The sequence below is a fragment of the Dasypus novemcinctus genome, chromosome 21 (assembly GCF_030445035.2).
Source record: "Dasypus novemcinctus isolate mDasNov1 chromosome 21, mDasNov1.1.hap2, whole genome shotgun sequence".
In the NCBI taxonomy this organism is placed as follows: domain Eukaryota; kingdom Metazoa; phylum Chordata; class Mammalia; order Cingulata; family Dasypodidae; genus Dasypus; species Dasypus novemcinctus.
In genome coordinates this window covers 45,819,963-45,838,883 of record NC_080693.1, presented here as the reverse complement: position 1 = coordinate 45,838,883, position 18,921 = coordinate 45,819,963, and the positions used below count along the sequence as shown (strand labels likewise).

General features: G+C 38.9%; 1 protein-coding gene across 2 annotated transcripts in view; it reads left to right on the top strand.

The window, feature by feature from the left end:
• Positions 1 to 10,865: 10,865 nt before the first annotated feature.
• The window catches only part of CLTC (clathrin heavy chain), a 69,205-nt gene continuing 61,149 nt past the window's right edge, over positions 10,866 to 18,921 (top strand). The window contains exon 1 of one of the 2 annotated variants that reach the window (XM_004457609.5): positions 10,866 to 11,786. In XM_004457609.5, coding sequence (XP_004457666.1) covers positions 11,745 to 11,786 — 42 coding nt within the window. In that variant the 5' untranslated portion in view covers positions 10,866 to 11,744. The remainder of the gene's footprint in view (positions 11,787 to 18,921) is intronic. The other variant, XM_058283880.1, reaches the window with a different exon arrangement.

Genomic DNA, 18,921 nt, shown 5'->3' with positions numbered 1-18,921 from the left:
CTGAAATATCACCCATGCAAATTTGGCATAATTTGATGACAACCCTTATAGCAAACCACCAACAGAACTCTTTATCAGTAGACTATCATATTTTTGTAGAGGAAAAAAGTTTTAAATTTCTACATCACTAGGAAATACTGTAATACTCTTCAGATTAATGTACATTTAGATGATTTCCACAGGATCTTTTTTTTCTATTCTCCCCTAAATTGAGGAAATGTGCTAAGCTTTGTTGTGATATTTAATTAAGGTGTTAATCATTAAAAATGTGATACTTTATAAGTTTTCTGTAAGCATACAAAAATAAATTGATTTTGCAAATAATTTAAGGGATGAGAAAAACACTGGAGACTGGAATAGGAAATGTTCAGATTTCCACCAAAAAGAAGACTGGTTAATTGTCTGCAAAGCAACCATCCCTACCATTTATCACTAACACTTTCCACGACCCCAGACAGAAACTCTACCCATTAAGCAATGTTTCTCCAGCTCCCCTCCCCCCAAACCCTCATAACCTCTAATCTACTTTCTATCTATGAATCTGCTTATTCTAGATATTTCACATAAATGGTATAATATTTGTCCTTTTGTGATAATTTTTTTAGTTCAAATTTGAAGGAATTTAGATTTTGCATAACGCTGGGATTTTGTGAACACAAAAATTTTTATTTCATCAAATAATGGGCTAGCACTATGCTTGGAAGACAGATACATAAGTCTTTAAAAAACAGGAAACAGGACTTAAATTTATTTATTTTAATATGAAAAATTATTGAGTTTTGTAAGTCAGACCAAATGCAGAAGAGCTTACTATTTAATGTTTTATTTACATGGAATATGCTAAACTTAAATGATTCAGTCAACATTTTATATAGCATGTATAATATCTGAGATCCAAACTCTAATTTGGCTTTTGGTATTCCTGTTTCTCAGGCCCCTTACCAGCCATGGAAGATATTACTGCTTGCTGTACACATTTGTACTTGTAGATTTTAATTCCTAATTTCAGATTTCATTTGATTTAATCTGAATTGCACTTAATCTTTAATAATAGTCATTTTTATATTAATTGCTTATTATGTATTAGACATTGGGGATACAAAGTATTTTAAGATTCCTTAAAGGCATATGTTGAAATTTTACTTTCCTTGATCGTTCAGGTCAAATGCCATTATTTCTATGAAACTTTCCCTTAAGTCCCTAATTTGAAGTGATTGCTTCTTTGCCCTTCCATAATGTACCACATCTTAGAATATTTAGCTTTCTATTTTCTATTGTAGTTTTGTGTACATCAGTTCTGACAAAATTGAAAGTGTTTTGAAGCAGAAATGGTCTTATCTTTGGGATCACTCCTTTTGTGACTTCTCCCCAGTATCCAGTTTAGTTAGGTGCTTTGTCTATGGTAGGTATATAAAAGATTGTTGTGCTCACTCCAGGTGTGATGATTAACATAAGGTAGCTTAGGCGTCTGATTAAATGGGTGATATAGTAATATAGTAATGGGTGATGTAATAACTGGATAAGTAGGGTAAATGGGATTTAACCTAACTTTTCATGGAAGTGTAGGACTTAAAAAAGAAGACAATTTGAGTTTTGGGGACAGGAATCAGAGTTTAAAAATGAAAAGTTTATTAGTGTCATGTTGAGGAGGGCTTTGAATGTCAACCTAAGTAGTTAGGGCTGGGTACTGTAGACAGTATGGCACAAATCAAAGTTTTTAAGCAGAGGAATGAATTTCAAGTTTTAATTTGACAACAGGAATATGGTTGGGAGATTATTATAGTAATCCAAGAGTGAGATGATGTAGTAATGCATTAGAAGGATGTTTGTGGTTTATGTAAGGCATAAACATGAGAGGCTTTTTAAAGATCATTAAGGGATGTAGGCCGTAAAGGAGAAATTAAGGTTGATCCCTAAGTATTGAGCTTTTGAGGTCAGGAGAAAGATATCATTGAAAGATATGGAGGAAGGATGATCACTTTTGCCTTAGATGTGTAGAGTTTGAGATGTTAATTGGAGAGCCATGTTGTAACTGCAGTATGATACTGGAGCTAATAATGTGAATATCAAGAATTATGTCCTTCAGGAAGCAGATGTGGCTCAAGTGATTGGGCTCCTGTCTACCATATGGGAGGTCCCAGGTTTGATTCCCGGGGCCTTCTGGTGAAAGGGAGCCGGCCTGCGTGGCGAGCTGGCACAAGAGGACACAACAAAGGAGACATAGAGGAGGAACAATGGGAGATGCAGCAAACCAGGGTGGTGAGGTGGCTCAAGTGATTGAGTGCCTCTCTCCTACATTGAAGGTCCCAGGATCAGTTCCCAGTGCCTCCTAAAGAGAAGTGAAAGAGGAGACAAGCAGACACAGAACACACAGCAAATGGACACAGAAAGCAGACAATGAGCACAAAAAACACAATGGGAGGTGGGGAGAATAAATAAATCTTTAAAAAAAAAAAGAATTCTGTCCTATCTATAGAAACAGACCTGAGAAACAGACCATGTAGAGGTGTAGATGTTAATAGTTGTAGCTATTTTCCATGTAGATGTGATAGTTGAAGTTGGTTTCTTAACATTTCAAATTTTTTTTCAATACCTATATTTTTCAGGCCCAGTATTTTTTGACAAGAAAGACAATCTTTAGACTTGATTTTACTTAGCATTCATATAAATAATTTTAGTTTTAGAGGTTTCTAGCCAGTTTCTAGCATAACTCAAGAAATCCCCATATTTCTACCAATAACCAGTCTTTGGAGTCTGTTGCTGCTGATATTGACAGTTCTGATTATAAGCAGTATATTCTTATGTTACTATAAGCCTGCTTCCCTGTCATTTTTCCTCATTGGTTCTACTTCCTCTTATTTTAATTATTATTTTTTATTTTGGTGGCATATCTAACAAAATTTGCCAGTTTAATCCCATAAGTGTACATTTCAGTGACATTAATAGTTGAAGCTATTTTGAAAGGTCTGTAGTCATCCTAGGAGATTAACGGTTTCACAAAGCAGCCCAAGCTCTAGGTTTAGTTTCTTGTTCACGTATAAACAATGTGGTGGTGTCAGTAATTTGCGTTAGGGTGAGAAAGGACTGCTTTACTTATGCATAAGCTTTAGAAGAGTAAATTTTGTGGCTAATACCTTTGAAAGTCTGCTTGGGCATTTACCCTGACAAATAAGAAACGCTTGACAAATGTGTTTATTATTTTAAACTACCAAAAAAGATATTATTGTAAAGCATGACAGAATGCTGTTAACATAATTAGACTTTTGTTGCTATTTGAAAATGTAATGAAAGGAATATTTTTTAAGTGGTGGGACATAAGTGTTAATCTCACAATGTTATTTTGCTGCATCTCAGTGCTATTTTAAACTTTTTAGCTTTATATTCTTTATGTAAGCTTTATTACACTGCAGTGCAGCAATATGGAAATATACTATAATGAACTTGAAAAAATATCTTATTGCATAGCCAAGGATATGTGAAACCTTCATTTCAACTTTTTGTCTTGATGCAGGCATGCGATGGTTTAAGAGAAGATTTTTAAAAATTATTTCTTCAATTGACAGGGGATGTATTTATCACAGATAAACAAATTTGTCAGATAAGTTGGGGGGACTCTGAAATAAAGAATTGTTATAAAATCATAGTTATTAAGACAGTATAGAATTGGCACAGGGATAAACAGACCAATGGAACCAAGTAGAGTGTCCACAGAGACACATGTATATCTGGAAACTTAAACGGCAGAGATGGCAAAATTAATCAGAGAAGTAAAAGAATTTGCAGTGAATGGGGCTGGTGTATCTGCATACGCAATTGGGAAAATTAAAAATAGTTTCCCGGGAAGCATGTGGCTCATGCTATTGCGCTCCCACCTACTGCATGGGAAATCTCTGGTTCGGTTCCTGGTGTCTCCTGGAGATGATGAACAAGGCAGCGAACTGGCATGGTGGGCTGGCACAGCAGGATTATGCAACAAAGGAGACACAGAGGAAATACAATGAGACAGACAGCAAAGCAGGGAGCTGAGGTGGCTCAAGTGATTGAGTGCCTTTCTCCCACATGGGAGATCCCAGGTTCCATTCCTGGTGCCTACTAAAGAGAAAATGAGCAGACACAGAGAGCACACAGCAAATGGACACAGAACAGACAACAAGTGCAAATGATGAGTCAGGGAAAAATCTTTAAAAATATGAAAAACAAAAACAGTTTCCCTTTAGTAAATACGGAAACAGATTCCAGGTAGATAAAAATCTAAATGCAATAAAGCAAAAGCCACAAGACATTTTGGAAAAAATAGGGAATATCTTCATGCCTTTCTTAGGATAGGAAAAGATTTCTTAAGACACCAAGAGCACAAATCATAAGAGAGAAAAGATGGGTAAATTGGACTAACCTTAAAATAGAAAAGTTTTGCATAACAAGAAAACAGCAAACAGTGGAAAAAACAAGCCACAGATAAGGAGGTGATCGTTGTAACCATCTAACAGGATTAAGCATACAGAATATATAAAGAACTGTAAGTCAATTCAAAATATAAAACATAGAAGAAAAACTGGCAAAGATGTGAACACAGTTCACAGAAGATACCTAAATGGCCAATAAATGTGAAAAACAGGATTAATTTTACCAATAAGGAAAATGCAAACTAAAGCAATGTGATATATCACACCCACCAAAAATTTAAAAGTTTCTGGTAATACTAAGTTTTGACTAGGATAGAGAGCAACAGAATGGAGAGTAGGAGCTGCAGTTGTACTCTAGAGAGCAACGGAAAGCAAGGTGGCTATGTGTAGTAAAGCTGAATATATGCACACTCTGATTAGCAATTCCACATTAAAATATATCGTAAAAATTCGTTAAAATGTGCATGAGGATATATACAAATGGTTTTTTTTTTTGCAGAAATGTTTGTAACTGCAAAAAAATCAAAATGAAAATGGATGTTAAGATATATTATTCAGTGAAATTCTAAACAGTTAAAATGGACAAATCCATTCTATTTACCATTATGGATACATCAATCTGCACAAAGTAGGCACAATAAGGTACTAATAATATAAGCTTTTAAAACTTAAAAATGATATACATTTATATGGATACAAACATTTAATAAAAGTAAAAAATGCCTGGGAAAGGTAAAATTAAGTAGGTGATTGAAAATAGACTTTGAAATATGGGGAACCAGTTTGTTCTTGTGTTCCAACTGATTTGGATTTTGTCTTCGAATATAAGATACTGAAGCTTTGAAAGTGTAGAAGAGGATGCATACCCAGTTTAAATGTAAATGTAATTAGTTGCCCTTGTACATAAGGACTTTAAGAGGACAAAGAAATAAAAATTATTGAAAGAGGATATATTTAGAGTAAAAGCATTTGTTGTTGGCATTAAACATATATTCTGTTAAAAAAAGTGTGTTACAGTCCTTGATAATCAGTTATTTTTTACCATGGCTCTATGGATTCTCATATTCTAATGATTTGTTGTATGCTTCTTTAGTTCAAGTTTTGCAATTTCTAATCTGTAACTTGGTTAGTTAACACTAAGTAGGTCAAATGAAGAATAATTTGAGTGTCACACATTCTTGCAGATAGAATAATTTGGAAACTCAGCTTGGACTGGAATTTTCCTTTTATAGTGTCTGGCACTTTAAATGGACATTGTGTACTGGTCTGCTCTTCCATTTACTTCCCTTTAAAGAAATGGAATTTATAAGCCTTCCTTAGTAATGATGAGCATAACCTCATGTCCACATCTGAACCAATGGCTTAGCTAGATAATAACTAAAAATAATAGAGATGAGGACTGTTTTTATCAGATTAGCTCTTACATTCACCATATGGAAATCTTCATATTTGAGTGATCAGTGGAACTGACCTAAACTCCTTTTCATGACTCTTGAGGCTATCAGGGCTGGCTTAGAAAAGGAAAATCAGAATTTAAATCAATGAATATAAGCTAGCCTCATATGAATACGACATCACTGGAGTGTTGTGGAATAAATGGCAGTTGTGTGATTGTATACTGTACTACATTAAACAGTAATTTGGGAGACCACCAACCAGGAAGTGTAAATTAACAGGTTTTTTAAATTGTTTTACATAATCTACTTTTATTAGTTATGACATGTTGAGATAAGGCATTAAAAAAATAAATTCTAGTGGGTGCTAGATTTGGTACATATTCAGATATACCAAAAGTGCTATATAAAAACTGTTCACAGTGATGAACCTGAGACTTTCAAGATTCAGAATTCACACATTACATTTTTTTTCAAAAAGACTTTCCAAAGATTTTAATGAGTATTTTTAAAAGTTGGAGTAAATTAGGTAATAATGTCTTGAAACTTTGTTATTGAGTTAGTCAAAATTTTGTTTACCAAATCTCAGTTCTTTTTTTTAAAGACTTTTTTTTAAATTTCTCTCCCCCCCCTCCCCCCAGTTGTCTGCTGTCTGTGTCCATTCGCTGCGTGTTCTTCTGTGACCGCTTCTATCCTTATCAGCAGCACCAGGATTCTGTGTTTCTTTTTGTTGCGTCATCTTGTGTCAGCTCCCATGTGTGCGGCACCATTCCTGGGCAGGCTGCACTTTCTTTCACACTGGGCGTCTCTCCTTATGGGGTGCACTCCTTGTGTGTGGGGCTCCCCTATGCGGGGGACACCCCTGCGTGGCAGGGCACTCATTGTGCGCATCAGCACTGCACCTGGGCCAGCTCCACACGGGTCAAGGAGGCCCGGGGTTTGAACCACGGACCTCCCATGTGGTAGGTGGACACCCTAACCACTGGGCCAAGTCTGCTTCCCCAAATCTCAGTTCTTAACCAATCTGTTGTGAAAGTTACTACCACAACAAGGCTGCAAACGTGCCTTGCTACTGGCAAAATTACCTCTAGAGTGTGGCATAATTTCAAGATTGCTGAGGACATATATTTGTGGGTCATGCCTTGCTTTCAAAAGGAGACAGTAGGGAAGCAGCTGTGGCTCAAGCAACTGAGCTCCTGTTTACCATATGGAGGACCTGGTTCAATCCTGGGACCTGATTAAAAAAAAAAAAAAGGCATCCCAGACCTGTGTGGTGCAGAGAGGCACACTAAAAAGATGATGATGGAACCAGATTAAAAAAGAGAGAGAGGCAGTTCTACATATTTAGAGAAAGGGGAAAAAAATATCACAGTCCATAACGATCATTCCCACACCCTAACCTTCAGTCACCATCACCAACCAGTTGGGTGGGATTATCTTTTCATTTTATAGATCCTTTCAAGCTTCTTATAATTTCTGTTTTTCAATATGAAAGGGATGTGACTTGGCATCTGACTCTCTGTTGGTCAGCAGGGTTATAACTCTTCTGGGTTTTTCTGTCCATAATCCTCAGTGGATACCTATGTTTGAAGTCAACTTTCCCAAGATGACTTTTTAAAAATTTTTTATGGTCACCGAACTTAATATATTTAGAATTAGCTAGCTGGACTCAGTTTAAATGATCCCAATTTTGTTGGCAACATCCAAAGCAACGGGAAGCAGACTTGGCCCAGTGAATAGGGTGTCTGTCTACCACATGGGAGGTCCGCAGTTCAAACCCCAGGCCTCCTTGACCCATGTGGAGCTGGCCCATGCGCAGCACTGATGCACGCAAGGAGTGCTGTGCCACGCAGGGGTGTCCCCCGTGTAGGGAAGACCCATGCACAAGGAGTGCGCGCCATAAGGAAAGCTGCCCAGTATGACAGAAAGTGCAGCCTGCCCAGAAATGGCACCACACACTCGGAGAGCTGACGCAGCAAGATGACGCAACAAAAAGAGACACAAATTCCCGTGCTGCTGACAACAGAAGCGGACAAAAAGAAGAACACGCAGCAAATGGACACAGAGAACAGACAACTGGGGTGTAGGGAGTGAGGAAGGGGAGAGAAATAAATAAATCTTAAAAAAAAAATCCAAAGCATCATAGTCGGGAGCCAGTCGAACATATGCCTTCTTCTCTCCCATCAGGCCTTGATCAGGGTGTTGACCTTGGCCACATCAGTGTCATAGAGCTTCTTCACAGCTTGCTTGATGTGGTGCTTGTTGGCCTTGACAACTACAATGAACACAAGTGTGTTGTTGTCTTCAGTCTTCTTCATGGCTGACTCAGTGGTCAGGGGCAACTTGATGATGGCATAATAGTCAAGTTTTGTTTCTCCTGGGGGCGCTTTTCCGAGGATATTTGGGCTGTCTCCTGAGACACAGGCTCTTAGACTGCCGGGAAGGTGGATGACATGCGGATCTTTTTTTGTGGCTGTGTACGCCTTTCAGTACTGCCTTCTTGGCTTTCAAAGCTTTTGCTTTGGCTTCAGTTTTGGGGTAGGCACTTCCTTCCTCGCTTTCAGCGCCATCTTCGTGAAAAGCCAAGATGGCTTTTTAAGGTAACGTTATGAGCCACTTCATCCCTCTCCTGGGATCTGACTTAACCTATACAAAAATATTGGAGGGGCCTAGACAATGTGCCTAGATTCCAGTAGCTCCCCACAAGGCTATTCTTGACTATTGACTGGGAACATACTTAATCCTGATACAGAGAAAAGACTCACTATAGATCTTATTGTTGTCCTGGGTAATTATAAAACTTGTCTATATAAATTAGGTTTAAGCCAAACCTGAGCAGTGAATGAGGTCGAGAGTATAAGCTGAAGTATTTTTCGTATTAAAATAAAAAATCTATGAAAACATTACTTTTTTCTTGCTTGTAAATGTTTATTTCATTTCATTTGGAGGGGGGTGATCATGGGGAGGTAGTGGTAGCCTTGCCTATAATCAGTGCCTTGTACAGGGCCAAAATACTGTGGGCACTATATGTTGACAATACCTGAGACCCAAGGGATATTCATTTTCTTACTAGCCTTTGATAATGCTATTTATTTTGCCTGTCCTCTGTTCCACTTTGTATAGATTTTGAGGAACTACCACCTACTGCTGATGAACACTCTGATAAAAATAGCTTCCAATGGAAAAACACTGCAATTTTGCTAAATCATTTTATGAAAGCAAAGCCTGGAATGATGATTCATACATAGCAGAGGTCTTTTTAAAAGACCATGGTATAGTTGGAAAAAAAAAAAAATCTGGGTAGTAGGGTTTGTGTTTACTGGTTAGGTTACCTAGTCTCTCCTCTAATTTAAGGTAGTGCCTGAAAACAATGCCATGCAATATTGCTTAGCTAATTGTTAAGAGCCTTTCTGGTTTTTAAACCGGGGATTCACCTGTCCCCTGCCTCCACACCATTAGCAAGAACATCATACTACTGTAGGAAGTAACTCATTACCCAGCCCAAAATTACTGATCTTTAAAAGGCATGCTTGTTTTTGTTTATTTTAATGTTTATCATCTGGATCTTTTTCATCTTGAAAAACTTTGGATTTATAGTTTTGACAAATATGAGCTGGAATATTGCAAAATGAGCTGGTAACCTGCAATCTAATTTTTCTTCTTCCTAAGTGCTTTCTGAAAACAATGCATTCATTAGATTTCTATGTATGATGACACAGCAGTCACTTTAACAGAACCTTGATGCACTCTTTGGTTAGATATTCCATGCCAAATTTCTATGATAAAATCAATGCTTCTGGGATTCTAAATGTATTTAAAATGAAAAATGATGGCTAATTCATGATACACAGCTCCTTGTATCCAAATTCTGAAATTGAAAATGTAACTTGATAAAGCTGCTACATTTGAGTGTAATAAAACAACTGCCTTTTAAATTTAGAAGTTAAAATTTTTAATTTAGATTTTGTCTATTTCCAAAATAGATTTAAAGCAGATAGCATTAGACTGGTATTATGTTCTTTCAAATGTTGCCCTTTCAAATGTTGCAGAATACAGAGCATCTTCAATTATTTAGTATAATATTATGAAATGAAATTCGCCAAGCATAATTATTCTCTTACAACATGGTGGCAAGGCTTTTCTTTGCAGAACAGTCTCTGACTGCTCACTCACCTGCCAAAGATATTTTTTCATCCTCAGTAGGTGAGCTATTCAGTATGTTGGGGGAAAACACTAAAAGCAACTAAAACGATTAAGGAAATGTCTCAGTCTGCGCAAAACTGCTTAATATTCAAAGTAATATTTTATATCTAAGGCTTTATGTGTTTTAATAGAAAAAGCACTAAAATAATTGTTTTGTAAGTGAGATTTTCTTCAAGGTCTTTCTGGGGAAAAAACACGTCTCAAAGCTGCAAGGCACAGCACAAAATCATCTCACCCTTTATGATATTGGTGAAATTATGAAATGTTACAGCTTATACTTTAGTAATAAAGTACAGGGAAGGATATTATTAGTCGACAATGAATACTGCAGATACCTTGATGCTGTTAGAAGAAACGATGCTCCGGCTTTGAAGCGCATAATTCCGAAACACTGCTAACCTACAGGCACTGTTGATGTGGTCCTACTGAAATACATGGCTTATAGTTAATCCTTTTCCTCCAAGAATGTACATTAACCACACCGAGGAAGGATCTTCACCTTTAGCCTAATTATCTGACTCTTTTGAGACTAAGAAATTGCTTGATGTGGCTAAAAAAATCCTCGCCCACAATTTTGGTCCAGTCCTTTAGCTTATTTGATACTCATATCCCTTAACGTCAGGCAAACCAATTAAACTAGGCAGATATATGTCCGCCAAAATGTCTGCAGAAACGTTAAGAAAAATTATTACAAGGTCAGCTTGAAAAAACTCATAAATGGCCTCCACTGTCCTTTGAACCAATTATTTAACACCCGAGGAGAAAACTGGTTCTAGTTAGAATGCGCGCTTCAGATTCTCCAAACTTCAGAAGACCGTGTGTAAGGATAGGGAAGATTTAAAAACCCATTTCATTGCCCCCTCGCGAGAATGGAAGAAACCACCCACTACATGGAAACTAGGCGGGGGAGGAGTGCTGCAGCCAGCTGCCAAGAGAGCGCTCTGCGGGGAGGCCGTTTTCCTGAGTCACGGAGCAGGCAAAAGGCTGGGCCCATATGCCCACGCCACGTCCTCTTCGTAAGAAACCTAGTTTAAATGGTCAACTGCCAAAAGGGAAGAGAGCAGCACCCGCAATTCTTCAAGGTGGAACGACCGCCTTGTAGGGCCCTTCCCAGTGGGGCGGCATTTCCCTAGCACCCGCTCTCCATTCCGAGAGCTTTCAACCGACCCTTCCCAACCAGCATCACGTGCACTCGGAAGTAGTGGGTGGGACCCAAACCGCCCACGGAAGTGACGTCGAGCAGTTCGAGTCGCATGATGTGGCAAAATGCAGAAAAAGCGGGGGGAAGGGGAATAGCAAAGGACTAGGAAAAATGATGAGTCCAAAAAAGTAGTTCTCTCGGTTCCTCTATTTATCCTTGTGTCTCCACAGCAAGTGAGGAGCTCGGCGCACTGCGCTCCGAATTCCTACGCCCGGCAATGCCGCGGCACTCTGTGGAGGGGTACATAAAGAGGAGGGAGTGAGACGGTAGGCGGAGTTCTGTCGTCGGTATCCCTCCGCAGGGCTCAGCCGTTTCCGGAGTCTGCGCTGCGCCCGGTTCCGCCATTGCGGCTCTCCAGGCCACTGGAACCTCTTTCCTCGACCCGAGGTCTTTCGTCTGCCTGCCAGTTTCCTGCGTCCTCGAAGAGTAGCTTGCTGAGTCCGGCCTCCCCCTCCCCTTTCTCCTCCTCTCCCTTGGAGAGCCCGGGCGGCCGCTGCCCCGCAGCTCCGGTGACAGGAGGAGACCATACCCCCCGACAGCGCCATGGCCCAGATTCTGCCAATTCGTTTTCAGGAGCATCTCCAGGTGCGACTGTTCTCGGGCTGGTGAGGGCTGCGGAGAGGGTGGTAGGAAGGAATGAAGAAGCGGGAGTCTGGGCCTAAGCAGAAAGAGCGGGGTCAGGGGTGGGGGTGGGGAGTGTCGGAGTTTGGAGTCAATGGAGGAGGGAACGCTATCTTGGAAAGCTTAAAGGTTTTAAGAAGTGGCCTGCAATTTCTATGGAAAGGACAGGAGTCGGGGTGCAAAGGGCGGCGAGGCCAGCACTGGGACCGAGGACCTCTCTACCTTGTTCTTGAATGGCAAAAACTGCGTGTAACAACTCCAACCCCTTCCCCCCCCCCCCCCCCCCCCCCGCTTTATTCATTTCATTCATTTGGGTGGGTGGGGTGAGGGAGATTTGCCCGCGTTACCCCCGGAGCAAGAATTTTCATCATCTCCTGGTGCAGCTCAGTGCTGTCACCTTCCATTGCTCTTTTCCTCTTTTATCCCCCCGCATAGTGTCTGCATTCAGAAGTTGTGGGGCGGGTGGTTTAGGGAGGAAAACCTTTTTTATTTCTTCCTTTGCAGCTCTTAGCTGGGAAAGGTGGGGGAGACGGAGGCTTGTCTTTTGCCTTTCCGGAGGCATTTGGGAACAGAAGGTCACGGAAGGCATAGTATGGGGGAAGATATTTCTCAGGGCAGTGTCAGTCTCAGAGTGCATAGGGGCAAGTTTTCTAGGGGAATTTAGCTGTTTTCCCTTTCTTGATTTTTCTAGCTATGGTGAGACTCTTAAGCCTCTCTTTGGTTTTAAGAGGTTAAAAGGAATTATCCAGAGGTTATTTTGGGGTCTGCTGGAGTCTAGCAGGTAGTTGTGGGCTTGCCATAAATACCTTTTTCTGGATTGCATGGAATTGATTAGAGCCCTGGAGATAGAGCACACACCTTCTTTGACTTGCAGAGTTCTTCCTGACCGTGTCTTATCCTTGAGGCTATATACTGTTGTCTTTTCTGGCAAAATGCCCCTGGCAGCCTAGGCAGGTAGGTGATCCTTGTAGGGCTTGACTGAATTGAGTCTCTTCTCTTTTGATTTCCTGGTTCACCAATCCTACTTTTATCTGACATTCATTTTGGCTGAAATAATTCATTCATAATAACTTGCTTTCTTCCCAAATACCATGTTAAAGAAGCCTGCCTCAGGTCTTTCTTTTGAAGAAGGACTAGTTTCATAGTGATAGAGGACAGAATGGTATAGAACATAACCCTAATATTAGTAAACTGTTGGACACTTTTCCATTGCAGGCGATTTTATTTACTTTCCCTCATTGTTATACATAAAAAATCCTTGTTAATGAAAGATTTACTCTTCAGGCTATGAGTAACATAATTTAATATTTCTTTACAGGTCTTACCACATTTGCCTGCATCAGCAATTTTTTCCCTTTAAGACTTGGAATGTAATGAACAGTAAAATTTTACCCATAAAATGAGTTAGTGCACTTTCTTCAGTCATTTATAGTATGCAAGTAACTCATCTGTAGTAATAGAATATACATTGGCAATGAAACTACTATTTTATAAAAGGTTACAAAAATGTCAAGTGACAGAATGGACATGGTAGAGTTACTTTTCATGCTCAATGTAAGTTTAATTACTGTGGTTACTTTACTAAAGTGGGGTGGTAAATGAATGTGAAGGGTTATAAAAATACTGTTTTTGGGTGTGAAGGGGAAACATGGTTCATTCTCATGCATCTGAACTATCTTTCCGCATACACATGTTTGATAAACCATATACTGTAACAAGAAAAACAGGTTGAACTGCTATTTATTTTAACTGTTAGAGGTATAGTTCACGAGTAAATCTTATTTGGCTGGTGGTAGTTTGAGTAATAGCTTTTCATTTTTATTAAGGAGGAGAGAAGAATTTTTAAATGACCTTACAGATGGAAATCCAACCTTATCACTGTTTGAGGACATTGATACAGGCTTGATTTCTAAGTGATTACAAGTTTCTCTAAATACTTGAGTGAAGCCATTTTCTTCTCAAATTATTTGAAGATTTTGAGGATAAAGTAGTTTTACAAGTATACTCAAAATTTAGCCATCGATTTTTTTGAGATATAGTATACCGGATTTTAAGAACTTAGTGTGATTGTGACTCCAGCTGATAGTAACTGCAAAGATCCAAATCACTAACCTTTTCCAGGACAATATTAATCTTTTCGCACTTTATCCCTCTTTTATTTTAATTCATAAGGATTATTTTAATTGACATTTAGATGTCTTTGACCTCTGAGACTCTTTCCATTTGTTAAGTAGCAGAAAACTTAAACACTTGAGGTTATGAACTGGGAACAAGAAATGAGGAACTTGAGTGCAGAGTTTTAGCTTATTAAAGCTTCAAAAGACAAACTGTAAATGAATTTATTTTTATAGACTCTACCTACATTGACCAAGTGAAGGATTTATAATCAGAGCTTCCGAACTATGTGAATGTTAATCTTTTTAAGTTATACAGGAGGTGTTTATTTTTTGGAAGGATGTTTAGGCTGATTAGCCTGACAAATGAGTGCCTGTTTGAGCAAGATATTGTCAGAGTTGAGTTGTAGGTTCTGAAAAAATCCTAGGTCATGAATAAACTGTTGCGTACAATTCTCAGTTCTTGGTACATTATCTATGACAATTGACACATCCCACCTTATTCCTGGGTTCTGAGGTCTACAATTAAAAATCTATCATGTTACTTAAGTTTTTCCTTTGGTCCATTCATGCAGCCATGAGAGTTATGAGTTGAATAGTTGAATAGTAGGGGTTTTTGCTATGGCTGTTTTGGCTTGTAAAGAGAAAGCAATGCTAAATAATGCTGGGGTATGCTAAGTTCTTAGTTGTATTGCAAGGAAGAGGCATGCTGCAGTGTACCCTGGAAATAGCATTAAGGTATGTCAGAATTTTAGAATTTTTCCTGATGGTCAGTTTACTCAGCTTACAGGAGTGTGGCTAATTCTAGAGAAAGTGCTTTCACTTATAATTAGGAAATAACTTGATCTGGAACTGTGTGTTTGTAGAACCATAGTCTTGTGTAGTGCGCAGTGAAATTCATAATTTCAGGAACATTAATTTACTCTTGCAACAATTGTTTCTGATTTTGCACCTTGGTTTTAAAAGGTTCCATTTCTATGGAGTCCTCAACTTCTTTGTCACTTTATTTGTAAATGCTTATATTCAGCTCTATATTATATTTATATTATGCTTAGCAAAATGTTTTATGTCATTGTTTTCCTAGTGGCTTATGCTCTCTGAGGGTTACTGTCTAATGGAACTTTCTGTCATGATAGAAACATCTAACATATATATGGATATTGAGCACTTGAAATGTGGCTAGTATGACTGAGGAACTGAATTTTTACTTTTGTTCTTAATTTAAATTTAAATAGTCACTTGTGGCTATTGACTACTATATTGGACTACATAGACTGTACTCATGTGCTTTATAAGATTGCAGATTTATCTAACCATCCATATTTATATGCTTAGAACATTTGTTAGCTAAAATTAAACCGATGATTATTTGAGACAAGTGTTGATGAGGATATGGAGAAATTGGAACTCTCATGCATTGTTGATGGGAATGTAAAATGATGTACTGCTATAGAAAACAGTTTGGCAACCCTTGCAAAGTTCAACATAGTATAACCATATGACCTAGCAATTCCACTCTTAAGTATATACCCCAGAGAATTGATTGGAGGAACTCAAACAGATACTTGTCGACCAAGTGTTCTTAGCAGCATTATTCACAGTAGCCAAAAGGTGGAAACAACCTGAGTGTCTCCTCAACAGAGGAATGGGCAAACAAAATGTGGTATACTCATACAATGGAATATTAATGATAAAAAGGAATAATGTTCTGATACATGCTACAACATGGATGAACCTCAAAAATGTTATATCTGGTGAAATAAGCCCATCACAAAAGGACAAATATTGTATGATTCCACTTATATGAAGTATCTAGTCATAGAGACTAAGTAGATTAGAGGTTATCAGGGGACGGAGGGTGATGGGCCTGGGAGTTACTGCTTAATGCCCAGAGTTTCTGTTTAGGGTTATGAAAAAGTTTTGAAAATGGATGGTAGTGATAGTTGCACTTTGGCCCAAAGAGATTACTTGCTTAAGATGTGATTGATAGGAAGTGGATGTGGCTCAAGCATTTGGGCTCCCATCTACCATGTGGGAGGTCCAGGTTTGAAACCCAGGGACTCCTGATGAAGGCCAGCTGGCCGGCACAGGAGTGCTGGCTGGTGAGGCAACCTGGCCCTAGTGGAGAACTGGTGCAGTAAGATGATGCAACAAAATGAGACGCAGTAGACCAGGGATCTGAGATGGCACATGAGACTGAGCACCTTTCTCCCACTCCAGAAGGTCCCAGGATTGGTTCTGGTGCTGCCTAAAGAAGACAAGCAGACAAAGAAGAACGCACAGCGAATGGACACAGACAGCAGGCAACCAGGGCAGGGGAGAATAAAAAAAAAAAGACGTGGTATAAAGACCAGGGGATTGGGGGTTGTTTCTTTAATCTATATATCCAAAATATTATTATTTCAACATGTAAAACTTACTAATGAGATTTTACATTGTTTTATACTAAAATTTCAAAATCTGGTGTATATTTTACACTTATAGCACATTTCAAATTCAGATCCTGTTTTCATTGAAAAAGCTTGATTTGTATTTAGATTTCATAAAATTGACAGTTGAAAAAGCAGATTTGCATCCTGGATTATTCCAAATATACTTAAGATTTCTAACAATTGAACTGAGGTATTTTTTTATTATTACTTTAATTTTCATTAATTTAAAATTTAAAATAAATTCAGTACCTCAGCTACAGTAACTACATTTTAAGTGCTCAATACCACTTGTGGCTACTGTATTGGACAATGCTGGTTGACTAAGCTCTTGCTGCTTTTTCTCTGGAAGATAGGCATACTATCTCATAAAGTTAATGTGTTATCTTGTAACCAGGATTATCTATATTCCTTGCTTATAACTGAATTTCTCACAGTTTTTATAACCTTTTTCATAATGACACAAGGGTGAAAGTTTCCAGTTTGGTCACTTGTGTGAAAGCAGGAAACTTTTGCATTCTATTCTACAATATATTTATATTTTTGCGTTTGTTCTAATATAAAACTTTAATAGAAGTCAAGGAATACAATTGGGGAAGAGGAAGGTACGAATAGAATATGCATTCTCAGTTTGTGTTGCAGGAGGAGGGGAAAATGGTTACAAACATGTGGCCTTGTGCTTTGGAGTAGAACTTCCAGTAATAAATGTACTTTCTGTTCTGAATCATTAGGTAAATAGAACTTGTCTTTAAATTCTGAAGTCAAGCAGATTTTAGAGGTTGTTCCTAAAAGAAGAATGGGGTCCATTAAACCACATTTTGTCACAGAAAATTTTAAACTCTCCAGTGTGTTATTGTGGAAAACGTCTCATGCTTAATCTAGGCTCTTTTTGTTTGACCATGTCAGGGTTTTAGCTTGTCTTAACTTCCTCATTTATAAAATTAATACTCTCTGGGCAGTTGTGAAGGTAGAATATAGTATGTGTGTGTGTGTGTGTGTGTTTTTTAAGGTTTATTTATTTATTTAAACCCCCCACCCCACTCCCGGTTGTCTGTTCTCTGTGTCTGTCTGTTTGCTGCCTCTTGTTTCTTTGTCCGCTTCTATTGTCAGCGGCATGGGAAGTGTGGGCGGCGCCATTCCTGGGCAGGCTGCACTTTCTTTTTGTGCTGGGCGGCTCTCCTTACGGGGCGCACTCCTTGCGCGTGGGGCTCCCCTACGCGGGGGACACCCCTGCGTCCCTGCGTGGCGCCGCACTCCTTGCGCGCATCAGCACTGCGCAAGGGCCAGCTCCACATGGGTCAAGGAGGCCGGGGGTTTGAACCTCGGACCTCCCATGCGGTAGATGGACGCCCTAACCACTGGGCCAAGTCCGTTTCCCAGTATGTGTTTTGGTTTGTACCATAATGCTTAGCCCATAAAGACACTCAAATATTAGCTCTTCCTCTTTATCCTGAGATCAGACTCCCTTTATCCAGTTGAGTTTGAACATATATGCCATGCTAATGGAAAGAATCATTACTACCATCTACCCCCATTTTGGAAGACCAATGAATTACAATGGACTTTGCTCTGTTTCTGGATTCAGTATATTTTTGGATTATGAAACAGAAGAACCTTTACAGTGGTGCATACTAGGTGTCTTGGGCCTTGCAGTTTTGATGACCTCCATCAATTAAAACTGTGGGAATTAGGTAGATAAAAATGGGAATTGGGTTGAAAATTGATTTTATCTAGCTGTGACCAGTTGCCCATCTCTGAAAGGAGGGTTAAAGAACCACCAAAGTAGACAGTGAACCTGAAGGCTATCCATAGGCTCTTAGTTTGGTGAACACCAAACTTTAAATAGATCTCATTACTTGAGAAAGAAAAATTAGGGAAAAAATTTATAGGAAGAACATGGCTTTCAAAAGCCCATTTTTCACGAAATTTACCCAGACTTGCCTGTGCAAACTTAAGGGCACAGTACCATAAAACATCCCTTAGAAAGTTTTCTTATATTAAAGTCCTTCCTGAGTCTTCGTATCATTGAGTCCTGTTCTATTTTGAACACAGATACTGTTTGGTGAAGGCCCGAAAGCCTGAAACTAACTATTGGTAAGAAGCAAGTCTGACACTTATAATAATTCTTTGTGTATGGCTTCTGTTGGATATTACTTTTCACTCGAAAAGCAATTCATTAGGGGTAAGGTTCTAGAGATCATAATTTATAAAAGGCAAGTGAAAAAACAACTCCTAATATGCAAATGGAAATTTGAGGCATTGTATTAAATCCTCCTAATTGCACCATAGTGAATTTAGGATTACTAAATGGCTCCAGTGCTAACTAAGACACCAGTGTCAAATGCCTAGGAAGGGAGCTGAAGTAGCTCAAGCAATTGAGTGCCTCTCTCCCACATGGGAGGTCCCAGGTTTGGTTCCCTGGTGCCTCCTAAGGAAAAGCCACAGCACATAGCGAGTGGATAGAGTGAGCAGACAGCAAGCACAAAACATTGGGGTGGGGGGGAAGATAAATAAATAAAAATTTAAAAAAGAAAAAATGCCTATGAAGGCTTTAAA